We start from the raw sequence: 23,432 nt of genomic DNA, 5'->3' as shown, positions 1-23,432 counted from the left end.
TTCCTTCCTTCCTTCCTTCCTTCCTTCCTTCCTTCCTTCCTTCCTTCTTTCCTTCCTTCCTTCCTTCCTGTTTTTGCTTGAATAATAATAGCTAGCTATCATTATTATGGGTATAGAATAATAGCTATTATTCAGGCAAAAAAATAAAAAGAAAGGAAGGAAATATAGCACTTTAAGGATTGCAAAATGCTTTACATAGAACTCATTTGATCTCACAAAAACGCTGGGAGATAGGTGCTCTTACTACCGCCATTTTGCACAAGGAAACTGAAGCACAGAGGTGCTCAGACTGGCTCGGTCATATAGCTAGGGAGTGTCTGAGGCAGGATCTGAACTCAGGGTTTCTGGGACTCAGAGTCCTGAGCTCTACCCACTGCATCACCTAGTTGCCTGAAGAACCAAAGTAGAGCATATGAACACTTTTGCTACTGCTTTTGGTGTTTGGTATAATTCAATAAAGCACAATGATGTGGAAGAGATTATCATTGTGATTAGAAGATCATAAATATAGAGTTGGAAGGGACCTTGGAAGACATCTAGTCCAATTCCCTCATTTTACAGATGAGGAAACTGAAGCTCAGGGAGTTGAAATGACCTTCTCAAGGTCACACAGGTAGTAAACAATAGAACTTGGTTGTAAACCCAGGTTCTTTGAGCCCAGAATCAATGCTCTTTCCACTGTACTGTGTGGTCTTTAATGGAGCATCAATTTTTTATCCTAGTTCCCTACTGGGTTCAACTGTTAGATAGCAGTATTAATTTCTGCAGTTAAAAATTACTGAAATATTGGTTTAAGATAAGATATAGTAACATAGTCCCTCTCTGGAAGGGACATCTAGTTCCCTAGAATTGAAACCAGGTAGGGCAGCAGATCCAAAGTGCAGTGAGACACTGTAAGGCTTGCTTTTTTTTTTTTAAAGAATCAACCACTAATTCTCACACGACAAAGTACTAAAGCATCCCCTTGCCTCAGTTTCTCGATGAATTGGTAGCAATATAATACTCCTTCACAGGGTATAAAATTGTGATCTCCAATTATGGCAGCTTGGATGTTTCATATCAAAATGAAATGAAAAGGAGTGCAAAGATAATGTCCTGGGTAATATTTTCCCATTTCTTTAGATGTACCCTATTTCAGATTTGTTGAAGCCCATCGGGGATGATAAGTGTATTGATTTTTGGTTTTGTTTGTTAGCAAAGTTTGATATTCATCTTAAGCTTGATAAGTTTGCCACTGCCCAGGGCTCACTTTGGTATACAACATAAGAAGCTGGAGCTGTTTATGCAAAGATAAATGAATTCGGGCTGGGAGGTAATATTGGAGACACCCTTCACCCCACACTCCACCCTCAATGACTTACTGCTTTTTGAGCACGGTGTAATTAATCAGAAGCAGTGCATTGTCTGATATAATTGCTGGCTGATTTCCTACACCCCACCCAAGAGAATCAGCTTGTATTAATTTGCAGTCCTTTAAATGGGAAAACAAAATGAACATACTTTGAGTCACCATGCTGGGCTTCCTTTTTTTTTGTTGTTGTTGTTGGTTTTGTTTTCAAGCAGAGGAAAAATCCTTCCCACTTTCCCCTCCATCCTCCACCCAGCCCCTCAAATACAGAAAAAGCCTTGCACTTTAATTAAAGTCCTTTTGTGGGCAAGAACAAGAGCAAAAGCAAGAATATTGCCAAAGAGTGTTGGAGGGTTTGTCTGAGGAAGAGAGAACATCCCAAAAGAAAGGCAGTTAGTTCATGGAAATTCTTTTAAAGGAGAAAGCCTTGTTTTCCACAAATTATGCTTCGCTCCTGGATACTTTGGAAGCCTGAGCTTCCTAAAACAACTTAAGTCTCCCATTAAGGAGAGAGTAAAGGTTAAATCCTTCCTTCTTTGAAGAAGTGGAGGACTATGGGTGTAGAACAATGAGTTTGGCTTATGTATTGGTTAGTTTTGCTAAATATATTTTTTTCCTTTTTCTTTTCCTTATAAGGGCTGACAGCATATTGGGAAGGGGAGTGAAAAAATGAAAAATAAAAGTGATTTGAAAACAAATATATTAATAATTCTAAAAGAGTTGTTACCTTAGCCATGTACATCTTAGTACAAATTATGCCTTCTCACTGTTTTCTCTCACTAGAAGAATCATGGCATCACATAGATGGAAATAAATTAAGAGATTTAATATGAAAAATATGCACTACATGAAAAAAGCACTATTATGAAAAAAGCATTGATTATGGAGTTCAAATCCCACACCTGATGTTTACTAACTGCATGACCTTGGGCAAATTGATCTAGGTTCAAATCCCATTTCTTATGCTTACCACCTGCATGACTTCTGGCAAGTCACAATACCACCCAGCACCTCAGTTTCCTCATCTATAAAATGTGAAATTAGATGAATTCTAGCTTCCTTTCCATCTATAGATCTATGATCTTATCGTTGCATAAAAATTCCTTACTCAGAGAGAAAAAACATTCAGCCTCAGCAGTAGCTTCAGAATTTTGGGGCGGGGGCAGAAGACAGAAGTTAAAATAGTATACTACCTATAAACTTAGTAAAAAATCTAGAAACAGAATTTATGAATCCTGACAAGATCAACTGGAAAAACCAAGCTAAAGATTACCAGTCTAGGCCCAAGCACGCATGTTAACATAATGTATCCATGTAGGAATGGCATAACATATTGAATAGCACACTAAATATAGAATTTCAGAATTTGGAAGGACTTCTGTATCCAAGATATTCGTCATATTCGTGACTAGGTGTCTCCTCTACATATCAGTGGCATGCAATGTTTCCTGCTTTGTTTGAAGACCTTCCAAGATGGAGAACTACCTCCTCAGGTAGCACATCATACTCTGAAACAACTTTATTTGGAAATTTAGGTTTTTCTTTATATTGAGCATAAATCTGCCTCTTGTTGATGTCTACTTTCTGCTCCTTGTGCTATATTCTGGGACAAAGCCATATAAGTTAAATCCGTCATTGTAGTCAAATATTTGAAAATAGTTCTTCTAGCTTCCCTTAATCTTCTTTTCTTCAGAATAAACATTCTCAGTTTCTGTAACATAACTTTACATGGCATGGTTTCTAGTCACCTTACCACCCATTACCTTCTCTAGGCATTCCGTTTTGCCAGTGTCCTTCTCGGTGGTGCCCAGAAAGGAACACAAAAGTAAGGATGTGATCCAGCCAAGTAAGAGAACAATAGATCTGTAACCTCTGCCATTCTGCAAGCTCTTCCGCCTAAGAACATATTGGCCTTTTGGGCTTCCATGTTGCACTATTGACACATATGGAACTTGCAGTACCCTAAAACCATCAGGTCATATAGGATTATAGGATAATAGATTTCAAGCTGAAAATAACCTTTGAGATTATGAAGGCTAAATTCATTATTTTACACTGAATCCTAGAGTTTAGATGACTGGTAAGATATCACATTTTCTTTCTTAAGTAAGTAGATATGGATATAAAAAGGCCACTTCTTTCGCTATAGGAAGTCCTTTAGCCTTTTAAGCTTTCATAGGAAAGCTGCCCATTCCACCATCCCTACTGGCAAATGCCTATTTGCTTCTTTTCAGAGGTAGCACCATCCAACAGAATCTTGTAGACCAGAGACCCGGTGCATTGCAGAGAAGTTTAAGACTCGCTTATAAATGGACAGCAACAAGGTAAAATGTAGCCAGAGAACAGTGTGGAGGAAATACATAGTTCAAGAAACTCAATCATACAATTACAGAGTGGGGGAGTATTTGTCTAGACCAATCTGATTCAATAAAGATTAATAAGTACCTATTATGTGCCAGGCACTGTCCTAAGAGTTGGGGATGCAATTAATAAAAAACGAAGACAACCTTTGCCCTCCAAGAGCTTACAATCCAAAGAGGGAGACACAAATTAAAGAAGGCAGGAAAGTGGGGGTGGAGTACATCGGGGTGCCTGGTAGGAGAGCATTTTTTGTTTGTGGAGTTAAAAGCAGGCAAGGCAACAGATGCAAAGTGGAGTGATCTGAGAGTCCAGTTTCTGCCATCTATAAAGAAAGGCATTGAGAGGAATCTAGTACTCTACCCTCCAGCCCTCTAAGCAGAAGGGAGAGGAGGCGGAGGGAAGCGGTGTCAATCAGGACTTGAGTTAGGAACATGGTGGTGAGTTTAGTAGTGGTGAGTTTATCCTGGGAGGGACATCTAGTTCCCTGGAATTGAAACCAGGCAGGGCAGTAGATCCAAAGTTCAGTGAGACAACAATTTCTATAAAAGATACCAATGGCACAAGTGGAAAGAATGTTGGCTCTGAAGTGAATGAGTCTTAATTCAAATCTTGGCTCTGCTACTTTGAAGCCCAGCCCAACCTTCTTTTCGCTATATTATAAGACTTTTTGCCCCACATTATTTGGCTAGCCCCATTCTACATGTGTGCTTTCCAAATCTATATGTAAGACTTTAAATTTATGTCTTTTAAATTCCATTTTATTCAATTTAACTTATTCATCCAGCTTTTTAACATTTGAGGTTTCCAGTTCTGTCACATAGCATGTTATCCCCCCTCCCTCCCAGTTTTGTGTCATTTTCCAATTTGATAAGCATGCCATCTATAAATTGGTCCAAATCACAGATCGTTATGTTGAACAAAACAACATATGTTTATCCTCTGTTGTAGGACAAGGCCCAGTGACACTCCAGGAAAGACTCTTTTAGGATGGGATTAATTCATTTGTTAGTAATTATTTTGGGTTTAGTTATTCAATTAATTCAGAATCCATCTAACTGTAAGATATCCCACATTTCCCCACTTTATCCATGAGAATATCATGAGAAAATTGCTTGAATGACTTGCTAAAATCAATTCCTATTACACCTATGGCATTCTCTTTCTATGCTAATGTATAGTAAGACTGTCAAATAAAGGGAGGGGGAGAGTTAGTCTGGCATACCTTGTTATTAATAAACTTATATAGAATTGGTATCTAGCACTATTAAAACAAGTTTTGGAGATGCTAAGAGGACTACCATGCCTCCTATACCCCATAAGACAATACTGATACATTGTGGCTTTCTCTATAGGCTTTATGCTACCTTTGCCTGAAGAAATAGGAACATAACTTGAAGTACTACCCTTGTAGGTGGGGAAGGGGCACCTCTCTGGTTTAATGTCTAGTTGGTACTAAGGGTACCCACTTTTAGGGAAAAGGGAGAGACAACAGCCAGCTGACTGAGACTAGTTCTGTAGTGACAGTCTAAAGCACCTTGTGGGTATTTATGTAAAGATGTTTATTTAGGCCCTGTTGGTGATATGCCTAACTCCTAGGTGGTATTGTCAGCCACTCAGTTTACTCACCAATAAATTCACTCCCACGTTTGCAGAAGAAAAAGAATGTTCTTAAAAAAGTATGAAATTTTGCTCTCAACATTCAGTCCCTTCAGTTCAGCTTTATCTAAGCCTACTTCATCATCCGTTTTTTTGAGTTTATTTCATATTTATTTAGGGTAGACAAGATAAATCATAATAGCTTTCTACTCAATAAATACATACATTGCAGAGATATTGGTAAAACATCTGTAGTATTTACTTGGGAGTCCCTGGTGACACCCTCTGTAATGCAAATATGTTTTGTTGTACAGATTACTTCAAATACTGATACAGTCTGTTACTGTGGATCCCTGGGTTTCCATGTATCTTAATTAACCACAAATTGGAAACAGTTTCATGCAACTGGTGAGTCAGTAAATGAATGTGACATGCTATCATAGAAATCCTAGGTATTCCCATATCCATTGCAAAAGAAGATAGAAATTTTGTGCTGGGTGTAAGGAAATAAGTAGTGGACTTAGAGTCAGGAGCCTTGGGTTGAAATTCCAACTCTGACGCTGTGATTCTAGGCAAGTTTCTTCATCATATTGAGCCTCAGTTTACTCATCTATAAAACGGGGCTAACTCTACTTGTACTAGGAGGCAACCTTGTATAGCAGAACAAGTGTAGTATTTGGAGTTGGGAGAGACCCAGGTTTGAATCCCACCTCTGACACAATCTGGATAGCCTGGAGGCAGGCCACTTACCTTCTTTGTAAAACAGGAATGGTAATAACTTTGATAAGTACCTCAAGGTGTCGTTTTTGAGATCAAATACCAGAATATATGGAAAGGGCCTTATAAAGGGCCTTGAAGTTCAATATAATCGTTATTATTTACTGCCTCATGAGGTATCTAGGTGGTATAGTAGATAGACTCCTGGGCCTGGAGTAGAAAACAAAAACAAGAAAACAAAATAAAACAAAAAATCCTCATCTTACTGAGTTAAAATCTGACCTCAGACACTTATTAGCTGTGTGATCCTGGAAAAGTCGCTTAACACTGTTTTCCCCAATTTCTTCATCTGTTAAATGAGCTGGAGAAAGAAATGGCAAACCACTCCAGCATCTTTTCCAAGAAAACCCCAAAAGGGGTCAGGAAGAGTTGGATACAGCTGAAACAACTGAACAACAACAACAACAGCTTCACAGGATCATTGTCTTGGTATATGTGTTTAAGAGAGAAGGAATATTTGATTTAACAAAGGCCATTCATTAGTCTTATCTACTGGGCAAAGTATGTTCCAAAGCAGAATGCCAATTATTAACACATGGAGGACAGGATATGTTTGTAGTGTAGAAGATTTTCCCTTAAATTCATAAAGAAGCTGAACATTGAGAGGATGCACTTAAAGCCCAGATAAAATGAGGAAGATCTGGCAGCAATTGCTTGAATAAGATTGGCAATTTAAGCAAATTTGGGCTACATGGACAAGTAATCTACACTCAGCAAGACAAGTGGTACACTGATGCATTGTGGCTTTCATGATGGCCTTCAGCACTGTATTTCCTTTTTCTCTGAAAATTTAAACCTAGTTTTGATCACAGTTAAGACATGCAATTCATTTTCTGTTGTATTGTATCAAGGAGCTGAAGAGATGAGGAGCATTAATCAGCCTATAAGTGCATCTCTAGCAACTACTAGGCACACGGCACAAAAATATTCCTGCTTATTATGCCCTAATTATTATTCCTGCTGTTAGGGTTCTTTCTAACCACTCCTACATGAAGCAAAACAAGTTCCACAGTATATTTTCTAGTGGGCTGTCTGGTCTGATTCACTTTAGCTTTAAATGATTCACTTCCAGAGAAATTTTTTACAACCTATTTGATCTTACCAGGATCAGGGAATGATAGATTAACTGTAAGAGACTTTAGATCATCTAATCCAAACCCCTCATTTTACACATGAACAAACCAAGGTCCAGCGATATTACATGAATTGTCCAAGGTCACAGGAGTAATAATTGCATTAATTCCTAGTTCACACATGTAATACATGTACTAGCTGGGAATCAAATGCAAGTGCTTTGACTTCAAATTATCAATAGGAAGTTATTTCAGTAAAAAGCCACTAACATTTTATTTGTTATTATGACTTCTTGGTGATATAGTGTGCTTATCCAGGCATATTGTTAATTTCACATTTTCCATTTCTTGCATGACCTTTAGAGTTGATTTATTTAAAAAATACTATGCTAAAACTAAATACATTTTATTATCTATTTCCATTTTGTCCTCTGGCTATATTTCACCTTCTTCCTGTATCTTAAAGTGAGTCTGTGGAGTCCCAGGTCTCTGGTCTATAAGAATCTCTCTGTTGGTGTTATCTCTGAAAAGAAGCAATTTCTTTCTCTTTCTTTCCTTCCTCCCTCCTTCCTTCCTCCTTCCTCCTTCCTTCCTTCCTCTTTCCTCCCTCCATCCTTCCTCCTTCTTCCCTCCATCCCTCCCTTCATTCCTCCTTCCTTCCTTCCCTTCCTTGTTCCTTCCCTCCTTTCATTCCTCCTTCCTTCCTTTTTTCCTGCTTTCCTTCCTTCCTTCTTGGTGGGGTTATGGGAAAGAGGAAAAAAAAGCAGTGACCTTAGTATTGATGGATGCCAAAATTAAGTTGTATAAGTAGACTAAAATGAGGAAGAAAAGTCAAGAAGTGCTACGGTGGAAGCACCAATTCTATAGGGCTTACTTTAGTGAAAGAAGTGGTCTCTTTATATCCATATCTATTTGCTTATGAAAATGTCAAAATCTTAATTATTTTAATGTGGGTTTTTGAAGTTATTACTTGAGGTCAGCTCATAGGTCATCTACTTAATTCTAATAATATGCAAGTACTTAGGGTTGCTGCCAAAATCTTCATGATTGATTTGAAATCCTATTTTGGCTTTGTTTACATGACAGGAGATTAACTAATTCATCCAATTTGGGCAAGAGGTGGCAGATGGTGGAGGTGAAAGTAGCCAATTGTTTTCAAAGTACCAAGTATTTTTGTAGACAAGATAACTCATTGTTTAATTGAAATTTTCATTTTTCAACAAATCATTATTGTGACACATGTATGAGGCCTTAATAGCTTAATGAAAGAATAGTGAATTCAACAAGGAAAGAAAGAAACATATACTAAGTGCTTACTATATTACAGGATAGGGCAGCTAGGCAGCACAGTGGATAGAGTACTGGGCCTGGAGTCAGGAAGATCTGAGTTCAAATCCAGCCTCAGACACTTACTAGCTGTGTGATCCTGGGCAAATCACTTGACCCCTATTTTCCTCAGTTCCTCATCTGTAAAATGTGAACACATTGGAGAAGGAAATGGCAAACTAATCCAGTATCTTTGCCAAGAAAACCCCAAGGACAATGTCCATGAGGTCACATAGAGTCAGACATGATTGAATGCCTGAACAACAATATGCCAGGAACTATGCTAACCACTTTATAAATATTTTCTTATTTGATCCTCTCAGCAACCCTGGGAGGTAAGTGCTATTATTATCCCTATTTTATAGTTGAGGAAACAGAATCAGACTGAGTAACTTGCCTGGGGTCACACAGTTAGTATGTGTCTTAGGCTGGATTTGAAATTGGGTCTTCCTGCAACCAGGCCCACAGCTCTATCTACTGTGTCACCTAGCTGCCTCTGGGAAGTATTTATGGCTTAGTAAATAGTAGGCCTGTGTTAGAAGTAGAAAGTCCTGGGTTCAAGTTTTACATGTTACTTGCATATGCATGATTAGAAACAAGTAACTTAACCTCTAAGTGTTCCAGGCAGTTTTCTAATACTGTTATATCTAATTTGCTAATTTGTAACCATCAGAGGAATTTCCACAGCAGGAGTTCCTCATGGAACCATGGAACCATGGAACCCTGAGGCCCAGAGGTCTTTTTATTTTTTAAAAGTACATTAATCATTCTGATATGTTTAATTCAAATCAATTATAGTCTTTTTTTTTGTTTTGAGCATCTAATATATTCCAGGCACCAAAAAGTCCCTGCCCTCAGGGAGCTTACATTTTATTTCCAGGGAAAGAACAGATGAGTACATATAAAATGCATTCAAAGTAAATTCAAAGTAATTGGGGGGGGTGAGGGAGGGCACTTAGAACTGGGGAGATCAAGAAAATCCTAAGTCATACTTTGAATTAAATATTTTGCTTTTTCCAATTATACACAAAAGCAATTTCTGACATTAATTTTTTTAAATTTTGAATTCCAAAATCTATCCTTTCCCTCCCTCTCCTCTGCCCTTCTTAAGAAGGAAAACAATTTTATATAGATTATACATGTGCAAGTCATGCAAAACATTTCCATATAGTCATGTGTAAAAGCAAACACAGACCCAAAAATTAAAAAAAAAAAGGAAAAAATAGCATTCTTTGATCTGCACTCAGAATTCATCAGTTCTTTCTCTGGAGGTGAATAGCATTTTTCATCATAGGTCCTTCAGAATTGTCTTGGATCCCTGAATTGTTTAGAATAGTTAAATCATTCACAGTTGATCATCGTACAATATTGCTGTTACTGTGTACCTTGTTCTTTTGGTTATGCTCACTTCACTTTGTATCAGTTTATGTAAATCTTTCCAGGTAGGAAGTCATGCTCTGAAGAAAATTAGGGGAATCCTGTGATATGAAGGTCAAGAGAGAGGCTATTCTTGGCACTGGGAGCAACTTGTGAGAAGTCAAGGTGGTATAGATGGAATGTCATGTTGTTTAGTTGTTTCAGTTGTGTATGACTTTTTGTGACCCCATTTGGGGTTTTCTTGGCAAAGATACTGGAGAGGTTTGCCATTTCCTTCTCCAACTTATTTTACAGTTGAGGAAACCAAGGCAAACAGCGTTAAGTGGCTTGCTCAGGGTCACCGAATTGGTAAGTTCTGAGGCCAGATTTGACCTCAAGAAGATGAGTCTTCCTGACTTCAGGTCTGGCACTCTACCCACTTCATCACCCAGCTGCCCCTGAAATGTCATGGACACGCAGAAATTAGACCTATTTAGCTAGGTCAGTTACAGGGGTGTGCTAGCACTAGCCCCAGAGAGCCTGTTGTGGCATGTTCCTTGTTAGTGTTTACATCTCTTCAACCATCAAATGCTACAAACTGGAGTTTGATTTATTGTTTGGTTGATCACTTGGACTTGAGAAAGTGATGGGGAAAGTCTTAATAATGTGGATTAAACTTAAAAGTGTGTCATGCATTTTTGGAGAGCTGGTTGTTAAACATTTACCAGCACACTGCTGACTTCAGAGTAGAAAGATTTCCAACATCTTCCTAGGTTGGAGCTATATTGTTAGGAGCTAAGCAAAACAACATCAACTGCTAGGAAATTTGCCAATCCTGCATTGCTAGATGGCCAAAATGCCATCTTAGCATTTTTTTTTCCTTTGGTTGAACTGATCTCTTTTTGCTAGTAAGCAGAAAATTTACATGGTTCTGATTATTAGTAAACATAATATGATTTTAACACAAGCATGGAGAGTACACTGAGCAGTATTGAACTCAGCAGACATGGCATATAACGTTGTCCCTGTCACAGAAATAAAAGTCAGCAATGGATTGTGAGGAGTGTTTCATGTAGTATATGAGTGCTTTCAAAATAGCTAGTATAAAATCTACATCAAAAAGAAAAGCAAAACAAAACTAAACCTATACTCCACTGACTGAGGTGAGAAAAAGAGCATGATCATTCTTTTTCTCCCTGGGCCCTATCGTAATTTTCCCTCCATGTATTATCAACATAAACATTGATTGTCCTCTATACTATTGATGTCCTTTAGATTATGACAATACACAGGGGCTTTATTCATTTCCACTTGCACGTTCAGTGCTATGGGTAGACCTGTTTGGTGTTTTTATTTTTATACAGGGGTCTAAGAATTTGCTTAGGGAGATTTCATACCATATATCCTCTTTCCTCTCCACTTACAAAACCAGAATTATTAAAATTCTAGATGGCCTCAAATGCTAGTACCTTCACTCTGTTTATTCTCTCCAATTAATCATATATACATATATATATATAATATTTTAAAACCTTATATTTTATTATGTATATGTATACAGACATATAATGTTCTCCTGGTTCTGCTCACTTCACTTTCTATAAGTTCATGTAAATCTTTGCAGGTAGGAAGTCATGCTTTAAAGAAAGATAGGATAATTGTATGAGATGGAGGTGAGGAGGGAGGCTACTCTTGGCATAGGAACAACCTGTGGGAAGTCAAGGTGGTATAGATAGAATGTCATGTACATGAATAGATAGTAGACCTGTTTGGCTGGATCACTTACAGGGGTGTGCTGGAGCTAGCTGCAGTCATGGAGCTTTTAGTTGCGTGTGTGTGTGTGTGTGTGTGTGTGTGTGTGTATGTTATATATATGTATATGTATATATGTGCATGTGTGTATACATAAATATGGTTTATACATAGCTATTTATTTGTATGTGTACATATATACCTGTACATATACATGCACACAGGTGTGTATATACATAAACATATATACACACATATATGTGTATATACATATACACATGCATACATATATATAGATGTGTGTATATATGGTTTGTCCATAGTTATTTTCTTTTTTTTTTCATAGTTATTTTCATGTTGTCTTCTCCATTACATTGTGAGCTCCTAGAGACTGGTCTTTTGTCTTTCTTTGGATCCTCATTACTTAACATAGTGCCTAGCACATAGAAGATGCCTAATAAATACTTTTTGACTTGGAATAGTAGCTCTTGGGAATGAAATTGGAGAGCATAATGATAAGTTTTCTGCGGTTTTATTTTCTGTTATTTTTAATTTCTTATTTTACCACAATGACTTTAACATTAATAACGTTTTTGTGTCAAAGGATCCCAGCTACACTGACCTTCAAGTTACTAAATGGGTAGTTGTATGTCTGTAATTTTCTTGGTTGCTTTTTACTAGTGTATCTCAGAACTTAGAATTATTCATAAAACAGTGGGTAATTTAAAAATGGAGAGCGTAGAGGGTGGGTATATATAAATATGTAATTTCAGAGTACTTTTTTTCTGTACAAATCTTTCAGTCTCATAGATAGATGGATAGTAAGGCATAGATAAATTGGTTAAAAGAAAAAGAAAACTCTAATGCGCCAGTGATTCCAATTGTAACCCATAATTGCCACTCATCCTATGTGAACTCTTGCCCATATCCTCTCACAAATTCATGACATGGGTCCACACAATGTACTGATGTACTGAAGACCTTTATCATGTTATGTTGGTGTTATATGACTAGTAGGACATCAGAACAGCCCGTTTTTGTCCCCTGCTCTCACTATATGATGAATCCATTTTGTTTTCTGGTCATGCAGTTCCCTAACGTGATTTTTATTACTTTCTCAACACAATTCTTTGTTTGTAATGTGTTGTAGCCAAACGTCTTCCTTTGCAGACCTCTCCATTTTCCTTTGGACAAGTCACAGCTCCAAGTCTTTGGAAACTGGCTCCTTGGTTTTGTTTCTCTTGATTAAGTCAAATTCAAATTCATAGGCTAAATATTTGGTTTCATTAGCTAGGTGGTGCTTTGGATAGAGAACTGGGCCTATAATCAGGAAAATCTGAGTTCAATTCTAGCCCCAGATACTTACTAATTGTATGACCCTGGGCAAGTTACTTAACCTCTGTCTGTCAGTTTCCTCAACTATAAAATATGTGTAATAATAGCATCTGCCTCATGGGGCTGTTGTGAGGATTAAATGAGATAATATTCATAAAGTACTAAGCACAGTTTCTGGAACATTGTAGGTACTTCATAAGTCTTTCCTTCCCTATTTCCTTCCATCCTTCCATCTTTCTTTCCTTCTTTCCTTCCCTCCATCTTCTATCTTTTTTGCTTCTCTCCTTCCTTCCTTCCTTCCTTCCTTCCTTCCTTCCTTCCTTCCTTCCTCTTTCCCTTCTTTCTCTTCCTCCCTTACCTAACTATATACCCACCCTAGTCCTAAAGTAAATGGTGAAATAGTAAAGTAAATGGTAAAATCAACTTTATATTCTATGTTCATAGAGTTTTTGATTTGTAGGTTTTCTGTGGCCTTCATTCACTGTCCAACTCAGCCTGTTGTCACTAGTAGTAGGGCTACTTTAGAAAGATATTGTTGCCAGGAAGAGAGGGAATAATCAAGTGTGTGCCTCTGGGTATGTTAGATGACATTTCAATGCCTAATAATGCAACACAACAGAAAATTTCTCAATAAGTTCACCTCAACTTTTTTTCTATACCTATGTGGATAATTGAGAACTGTGCCACTATTCTTTGTTCATAAAGATAACACTTTTGACCCACTATAAATAGAAAATATGTTTTGAAATGTTTATAGACAAGTGTTAATAGATTTGTCCTGATCCATTTCTCTGTCCTTTTACTAAGTAGTTTAATATGACTGTGAATATAGGGAATGCAATCCTAGGTTACACTGGTAGGAGTTTAATGTCTAGAGTCAAAATTCTTAGCCTTATTTGTGTCATGGACCACTTACACAGTCTAAGGAAGACCTATGGAACCCTTCTAAGAAAAAAAAATGTTTTAAATGCTTAAAAAGTACTTAGGATAGCAAAGAAAATTGATAATATTTAAATACCATTGTTAAAGTATTTTTTAAAGTGGGGAGAACCAGGAGAACATTGTACACAGTAACAGCAAAATTATACTATGAAGGACTGTGAATGACTTGGTTATTCTCAGTAATACAGTGATACAAGACAATCCCAAAGGACTCATGATGAAAAATGCTATCTGCCTCCAGAGGAAGAATTGATGTCAGAATATAGACAGAAGCATACTATTTTCTCCTCCTTCCTTCTTTCCTTCCTTCCTTCCTTCCTTCCTTCCTTCCTTCCTTCCTTCCTTCCTTCCTTCCTTCCTTCCTTCCTTCCTTCCTTCCTTCCTTCCTTCCTTCCTTCCTTCCTTCCTTCCTTCCCTCTTTCTTTCTTTCTTTCTTTCTTTCTTTCTTTCTTTCTTTCTTTCTTTCTTTCTTTCTTTCTTTCTTTCTTTCTTCCTTTCTCTGTCTCTATCTCTGTCTCACTCTGTCTCTCTCTCACTGTCTGTCTCTCTCTCTCTTTCTCTGTGAGTCTTTGTACAAAATGACTAAAATAGAAATGTTTTACATGATTGTGCATGTATAACTTTTATCAGATTGCTTACCATCTCAGGGAGGGCAGGAAGGGAGAGATAGAATTAAGAACTCAAAACTTAAAAAAAATGTAAAAATTATTTTTAATGTGTAATTGGAAAGAAAATAAAATGTTATTTAAAAAATAAACTAATATGAGCAATGATTCAGGGGGAAACACACACACACATACACACACACACACACACACACACACAAACACACACACTAGTGGGACCAAAGGAAGTTAATCTTGCTCTTAATGAAGAAAAGTTTGAAACCCAGACTATTTGAGGAATAATTAAAGAAATTAGTGATTCAGCCTGGAAAGGAGTTTTAAAGAGACAACAATAGCTATATTTACATACTTGAAGGACTTTTCTGTGCAAGGAGGCTTTGACTTATTCTGTGAATTTCCATGGCCCTGAGCTAGGATCAATAGTAGAAGACATAGAACAGCAGATTTGGACTCTAATACCTTTCTAAGAATAAGAGCTGTCCCTAAAATAGAATGAACTAATTCATGACATAATGCAGATGGGATATGGAGAACTAGCCTTGGAGACAGGATGACCTGAATTCAAGTCCTCCCTCAGAGATACTGGCTCAGTGTCTGAGATTTGAGACAGTCTAGGCAAATCTTTTAGCCTCACAGTGACCTTCACTGCAATATACCTTATCTCACAGCTCTCCAAGGCTATGTATTTCACAGCAATTATGGATCTGCATTGCTAGAAAGAATTTTCTCACCAAAGGTTCCCTATGTTAATGACTTCACAGGTCTGTTTCCTACCACCCTCAAAAAAATACATTCCCCTATACTGTTTATTTTCAAATTGACTCTAGATGACACTGCCAGGGATATTGTGCAAGAGATTCCTGAAGTTAGACTAGATTACCTAGAATGGTGCCTTCCAGTTTTAAGACACGATAATTATAACAAGAAACGGGGGTCATATGGTGATTAAGGAAAGGTAGTGTGCACATTGAGACCAGTGCTACATTTGAAGTCAGAGTGTTTGGGTGTATACTCTTGGTATGGTCTGGGGTAAATGTACCTAGGGGCCACTATATATATGGTGCTACGAGAAGAGTGCTGGATGTGGTCTTGAAGTGAGGGAGAACTGAGCTGGAATTCTGCCTCAGACACTAGCTATGTAATGTTGGGCAAGTCACTTAACTTCTTAATAGCCTCAGTTTCTACATCTGTAAACTGGGGAAAATTATAGCCCCTACCTTCCAAAGGTTCTTGTGATGGTTGGTTGAGATAGCAGGTAGTAAAATTTGCAAACTTCGAAGCATTATTTAAATGTTTGCTGTTATTGCTATAATTAAAGCACTTAACCCCTCTGATACTCAGTTTCCTCACCTGTCCAAAAAAGGTCTTGGACCAGGTGACCTTTGAGGTACCCAAATCTCTGATCCTATGTAATTATAAAAATGCTGAGGTTGGGTAAGTGGGGTGTAACTAAAATGAACTGAAAGAGAACAAAGAAATCTTCTCATCTAATTTATGAGGTAATATCTGTCTTAGACCTTTGGTCTTTATGGTTGCAAAAAAAAATCATCTCCTGGTTAGTATTATTGAGAGCTAGTGTGAATTGATCCATGTAATGGAATCAACGAAACACTTAGGACATGATGTAATGGGATTTTACAGATTACTGCTAGTGCTCATGCTCTGATTTGCTTTGCTGTTTTTCCCCCCTTTTGAATTAATCTAGCCCACTGCATCAATCATTTAGTACCACAGAAATAAAGAATTAAAAGAGTGGTGATGATGACTTCTGTAGTTAATCTACTTAAAGTAAATTGTTCAAATTCTGTATATATGGACAGATGCCATGGATAATTCATGATCCCTGCATCTCTAATTAGCACGAAGAGGCTTGGAGTAGGCTTGTCAACAGAGAGTGGTAAACATTGTTGTGCACACAAAATTAGTCACAAACTCACCATTAGACACTGAAAGCTAAATGGAGGAGGTGTAGTGAATTGCTTTAACTTCACAGTGTCCCCTAAAGATTTAGAAACTCAGAGGAGGAAAAATGAAGCAAGGATAATACATTACATGTATGCTGAGCACACTGTAGTATCTAAGATGGTGACCTTTAGTAGCGGACAGAATGGAGTCTCTCACTAAAGTTGAACTTAGTTCAATACTTGGTGATTGGGTGTGTTTGACATGTACTTCTAATCCCAAACATCCCCACAGTTTGCCTTAGGAGTTTTGGACAAACTACCTTTTTTATTTTTTTATTTTATTTTTTTTTTAGTTCAGTCAGTAGGATCACACCCAACCTTCTGACTGGCGCAGATGTGTATTAACTCTGAGAGCAAATGTGGCCAAGATATATTAAGATCCTCAGTAGATGTTATAGAAATCTGAATTGATTACTCAGTGGAGCATATTAAAACATTTCTAAAAGGCAAGCACAAGTTCATTTGGAGCCCAAGAAGAAAAGTTTCGTATCAAATGAGTTTGCATTTTTGGAAGCAAATATTAGAGGGAAATGCCTGTGATGGGAAGCAGCATGGTGTGGTGAAAAGAGCATGAATTTGGAGTCATATGACCTGGTTCAAATCATCTCTAACACTTTCTAGCTGTACCCTAAGTCATGTCTCTGGACCTTAGTATCCCCATCTGTGAAATGAAGGAATTGGATTAGATGGCTCTGCAGGTGTCTTCCAGCTCTAAATCTATGATCCTTTGTGTATTCCACTTACAACTTCAGATGTGATGATGATGATGATGATGATGATGATGAAGAAACAAGTTTGCTACTTCCAAGTTCAGATTATTGTTTTCCATCTATGCCACTGTTTTCAAAGGGAGTGAGGGGGTAGCAAGAAGAAAGAAACCTATGATTTTATCTTTGGAAGTAACTATTGGTTGTGGGAATTTCCTGTACTTTTCAACTTTCTGGCAGCTTTGCATTTTATATAGTTGACTGAGGCATTGAGAAGTTTAAATGACTTGCCCATGGTCAAAGGCTAGAATGTGTTAGAGGCAAAACTCGAACCTAGGTCTGAATGATTCTAATGTTGTTACATCCACAATGCCACAATGCATAATAAATGTATAATTTGAAAGATGGAGGTTTTTTTTTCTGAATTCCTTTCTCTTTTTTATATTTTTAAGTAATAATTGGGTGTAAGTTAGAATAATATTAATAACAACCCATTGACCCATTATTGTTTTAAAATATAATTTCTTGGTTTAGATTTCATAGTATTGGGACTTTCATTCAGTTAGATACAGCCTAATTCCTTTTCTTTGGCATGTGGTTGAGAAAAAAATTTGTTTTTGTTGTCATTGATTTTTTTTAATTGTTTTAAAGGCCAGAGAAAATTAAAAGGTCATTTGAGTGCCTCATGATCATCACACTTAGAAGAACATAATTCTTTTTTATTTAAAGGTTCTAATGCTTCTAAATACCTACCTAGTGGGCTAGAACTACAAAGCATGGAAATAGTATTTGTCACAATGTGTATGTTTCTTATCAACATTTTTATTTTCTAGAGGGTGCTCTAAGTGTTTAGCAGAGGATATATATGTATAAAAAAAGAAGATGTCTTTGGGCTTCTGTATGCTCTTAACTTACATAGTACACTTCTGGAAATGGAACTGGTGACTACTGCTTCACTGAACAGAATATACTTATAGCTAAGAGGGATCAAGGGCTAGTCTTCCATGTTGTACATATACAAGATGAAATGTGAGATTAATTCCAACATTGAGGAAGGGAGGGCTAGAGAAAGGTTTTTGTCACAATGCATAAAGATCTCAAACAGGAGGCATTGTCTGTCCTGTCCCGTTTCCCCGAAGCGATGGGAAATGTTAAGAACGTGTCTTTTTAACATCTGCTTTGTTATTAATTCATTTTGCCAACATCTTTAATGTAGGGTGACAGCAGCCTCCTAGGCCCTGGACACTATCATTCCCAGTAACAAAACACTGTTGTGTGAGGGACGTTCTCCTCTACAGCTGTTTGGAGGCAAGTCTCAGCAGCATTGCTGCAGCTGGTGAAACTAAAGGAATTAGGCTGACATTTCCCTTTCTGCTTGTCTTTTGCAGCCGGTGCTACATACATCTTTGGGAAAAGTGGAGGACTCATACTCTACACCTGGCCTGCGAATGACAGACCCAGCACACGCTCAGATCGCCTTGCTGTGGGCTTCAGCACGACAGTGAAGGATGGCATCCTGGTTCGAATTGACAGTGCTCCAGGGCTTGGCGATTTCCTCCAGCTTCACATAGTGAGTAATGGACCTCAACCTGGATATACTTGTCCCTTAAAGTTTTTCTGTTGCTGTAGTGTAGACAGAAACAATGAACTATTCCAGACATGTGCAGCGAGTGTGTGCTTATAAAAAGTAACCTTTGATGCAATGCTGACATCATACTGGTCATGTAGGTGTATTCAGTCTAACTCTCATCTGTAGAAGTCATAGGGTTTGGCGTTGGTACTAGGGGAGCTGTTGAGAGGGGGAGGTTGGTGCTCTTACTCTGCTAGTGCAAGTGTCAAAGGGATTGATCCACTGTGTTCCTTTTCATGTTTGATGATAGCTCAGCCTCTGATCACCCACTAGCAATCTAGTTCGTGTGCTGTATGGATAAAGGAAAATCACTGATGGGTTTCTTAATAGTCCCAGGTGCAAATAGAATAGCAGATCTGAATATTAAAGATCTTTCAGGCTGTTGTCTTTTTGGAGATTTTTTTTTTTTTGAGAATGAAAGGTGTGGTGAAGCATGATAACCAAAAGGGAAGGAAAACACCAAGTTTGTTCAATCTAGGCCTTGTGTCTATAAGCCAAATGAGCATTTACACTTAGCTATTTGATACCATGTGGACTAGTGCAATTCTAGGAAATTTAAATGATTTGGGGTGGAAAATTGCCATGCTATGATGATAGAAAGTATTTTTATAGCAACAATTAACCCATTTTATAGCATGTGCAGTCTGGAAAAAAATGTAGGCTAAGAAAGGATATGATTCTCATCTACAAGTACCTAAGTGCAGTTATCAAGAGTGAAGAGAGGAATTGTTCTCATTAGTTAGCAATGACAGGGCTAGAAAGAATGGATTTAATTTGGAACAATAAAAGTTCAGTTTTAAATAGCAGGAAAAAGGAAAGCAGTTAAGAGAAAAGATCAACTGGGGAATGCAGCCAACCTCTGAAAGAAGGAAAATAATCAGATTTGCCTAGAAAAAATTGAGGTAGAGACATGGTCTTTGGAGAAAATCAAGAATTTTGATTAGATCATTGCTTGCTGGCATTTAGAGGTGGCTGTCTTTGGTTCAGGAAGCTCCAATTTCAACTGTAGCTACTAAAGTGTCTTTTGAGCACCTGTTATTTCAGGTAACAGGGAAAGTGAGCAGTTTACCATCTTAATTCCCCTGGGTGGTAGCGTTCTCACTTCACTCTGAACCAGAGCCCAGACAGAATGCTGGGAAGCTCTGGGGAGCAGGGAAGGAATGATTAGAGATGGTCATTTTAAAAATGTGGAGGTCAGCCCTAGAGTCCAACCATAAAAGCTTAGGTTTCCATCCTGTTCCCTCTGTCCTTTTCTTCTATCTGGTCATTATAGTGATACTATCCAACTGCTCTTAGGAGTTCTAAAAATGAAGTTAAAATGACAAGGAGAAATCAAGCCACATTTACCATAACATTAGCCTCAGGACCTAACCCAGGTAGAAACCTAGCACAAAATAAAAACTTTCTAAGTCTTTCTAAGTCGGCATTTGCTAAGCCTTAGATGTTTTGTACTTTGCCTCTGTGAATAAAACCACACATTGCAAATCTAAGTCCTAATATTTTAAAAACTCATGTGAGTTGGAAGGTTGTGCAACACATATTGATTGGCTTATGGTCACTGCAAGCTGCATACCATCAGTAGTTCCCTTCCATTCTCATGATTTATTATTTTTTAGGGTGGTTAACTGAAGACAAAGTGACTTAGGGCTACCATGTAGTAAGTAATTAGTCCATGACCTGAAACCTTTTAATGATAGGGTATTGGTAACTAACTTCATCCGTTTCTGCAGACATAGATACTGTGTAGATAATCTCCATTCAGATACGTGCTTATGAGAGAGGCTTTGTTGCCCTATGTGAAACTGGAAGCCCTGATTACCATTTTAGCTTAGATTTTCAGCTGACAGTGATGGTCCCAAAGTGGCACTGGATCATAGGCTTCTGAGCTCAAAGGAAATTTGAAGGCCATCTAATCCAAACCCCCTCATTTTACAGATGAGGGCACTGTAAAATGAGGAGATTGAACTAGATGATCTGTAAGGTCTCTTTCAACTCTAAATTCAATGATCTTATGACATGAAAATATGAGGAACTGTTAAGACAAGCAAGAACATTGCTCAAAATAAATTTTAATTTAAAAAAAAAGTGAAAATTGCAGCCTTGCTATAATGGTCATTGGTGTAATTGATGGGTAGATGTTTTCAATTTTTTTTTGAGCATAAGGACTGATCTTGTGATTTCATCAGTATAAGAAACTCCTGGATTCAGAAATTCCCTCTTCCAGTCAACACTTTATCTTCAACTTATCTAGTCACAGAGAGTTGCCTAATAGGTTAAGAGGCTTGTCCAAGGTAGCCATTTACTAAGCCTCCATTGTCTTAAACTTTGTCTTTGTGAATAAAATTAAAATTTTCAAATATAAGTCATGATATTTTAAAACCCTACAGGTTGGGATGTTGAGCATAACATATTGATTGTTTTTTGGTCATTTCAACAAGCCAAAATACCCAACCATTATGTACCAAAGGCAGTGTATCCACACAGATCATCCTGGTTTTCAGACACTATATGCCATAGTACCTCTGCTCATATAACATGTGTAAGAGAATATATTAAATATATGTTGTTATACTTATGCACATGGGCATATGAGATCTGAGTATAGCATAGACAGTATATCTAAATGAGCGAATGCTGTCTTATCTTGGAAGGTATCATTCCAATAGTAGCTCAAGATAATAATAATAGTCAACATTTGTATGGCATTTTATAGGTAGCAAAGGATTTTTACATGCTATACTTCCTCTTAAGTCTACATAAAAGAATATGTTTTAATCACATTCCATCCTTACAGCAATCCTGTGAGGAAGTTAATGGAAATAGGGTAATCTATATGGCATAGTGAAAGGATAGAATGGTTCACTTGGAGACAGGAAGATTTGGATGCAAATCTTACCTCTGACACTAGCTATAGAACCTTGTGCAAATCACTTAACCTTTATTGGCTTCAATTGTTTCATCTACAAAAATGGGAAGATGATAGTTATAGCACTTGCACTGAAAGGTTGCTGTGAAAATCAAATGAGATACTGTATATGAAATATTTCACAAACCTTAATGCCCTATCTACATGTGAGGTAGTAATGATATTAATAGTACTAATACAAGGAGGAGGAAGAGACTGTGGGCAGTAGGGTAGTACAATGTAATTGGACTTGGAGTTAGGAAAACCTGAGTTCAAACCTGGACTTGGACACTTACTAGTTTTGTGACATTAAGCATGTCACTTGACCTCTATATGCCTTTATTTCCTCATCTGTAACATGAGGATAATAATACTACCTACCTCCCAGGGTTGTTGTGAGGATAAAATGAGAAATTTGTATTCTGCAAGTCTTAAACCACTATATAAATGTTAGAAACTACTACTACTACTACTACTACTACTACTACTAGTATTACTACTACTACTTCTACTACTTCTACTACTAGTCCTGATATTTAATTCATGATATTTAAAAATCCATATCAGTCAGAATGGTGTGTATAACATATTAATTAATTTATAGTCATTTCAAAAACAAAAATGGCCAATGATAGCCAGCTATTATGTGTCAGATATATAATAGCAGTAGCAGCAGTAGACAGTTGTAGTAATAGTAGTAGTAATTGTAGAAGTAGTGATGGTAGTTACCCCTCTTTCATAGAAAGTAGTATATACCTCATCAAGTTGCTGTGAGTATTAAATGAGGTAATGTATTTAAGACATTATAAAAGTACTGTTATTGTTGTTATTACAGATGAGGAATCTGAGGTTCAAAAATATTACATAACTTGTTCCAGAACATTCAGTTATCAAATGACAGAGCCAGAACTCAAACCCAAGCCTTCTAACTATAAATCTAATGCTTCTCTTCTCCCACCTCCCTGTGGCCAGTGTTTAAACATTTCTTGAACACTTCATGTAAAATTACTTTCAAAATAAATCCTGTTCCTTTGCTGGTAGATTGCATTGCTTGAAACATTCAAAAGTTATTTGGTACCAAATCTTGTAAGTTATTTTTTAATCTAAAATGAAGTACCTCTGTTTAGTAATAGAATTGTTTCTCTTGTTTGCTGGACTTTAAAGACACCCCTGAAAAAAAGGGTATTCTGAAATGTCTCATTGTTAGCAGAGGTACATAGTCCCCATGGAAGACATTTTCAAAGCAAAAAAAAAATGATAAGGAGGTTCTTGTAGGTGAACTTTGGGACAAGTATAGCAGAAGAGAGAAAACAATGGACTTAAAACAGTGACTAAAACTTTCTTTAAACGCCTCTTATTTGTCAGGTGCAATGGAGATACAAAATCCTTGTCCTAAATAGAGTTTAAATTCTAACATTTTGCATTAAAAACAGAAAACCTGGGTTCGGGTGCCTCTCCCACTTACTTTCTGTGAGACTTTGGTCAAGTCACTCTCCCTTTTTAGGCTTCATTTTCCTTATCTTTAAAATAAATGGGTTAGAATAGATCTTTTCTATGGCCCTTTTCGGAGCCAATATTTATGATTTGATGATTTCTGGCTTTGCCATTTGGTCCTTTTCTCTCTACTTTCTCTCCCTTGACAACTTTCTCCACCCTTTTGCTTCAATGATTACTTCCACTTGGGTGCCTCCCAAATCTATCTCTTCATTCCTGACCTCTCCTTGGAGGTCCAGT

The 23,432-nt window shown here is 37.3% G+C and overlaps 1 protein-coding gene across 1 annotated transcript in view; it reads left to right on the top strand.

Moving 5' to 3' along the window:
• Window positions 1-23,432, top strand: part of NRXN3 (neurexin 3) — a 1,892,810-nt gene that overhangs the window by 1,397,744 nt on the left and 471,634 nt on the right. The window contains exon 15 of the mRNA XM_027844705.1: window positions 18,552-18,733. Within this exon, the coding sequence (XP_027700506.1) occupies window positions 18,552-18,733 (182 nt within the window). The remainder of the gene's footprint in view (window positions 1-18,551; window positions 18,734-23,432) is intronic.

Source organism: Vombatus ursinus, unplaced genomic scaffold (genome assembly GCF_900497805.2).
Source record: "Vombatus ursinus unplaced genomic scaffold, bare-nosed wombat genome assembly UNPS02014945.1, whole genome shotgun sequence".
Taxonomy (NCBI): domain Eukaryota; kingdom Metazoa; phylum Chordata; class Mammalia; order Diprotodontia; family Vombatidae; genus Vombatus; species Vombatus ursinus.
This window is presented reverse-complemented; position numbering and strand designations above follow the sequence as displayed.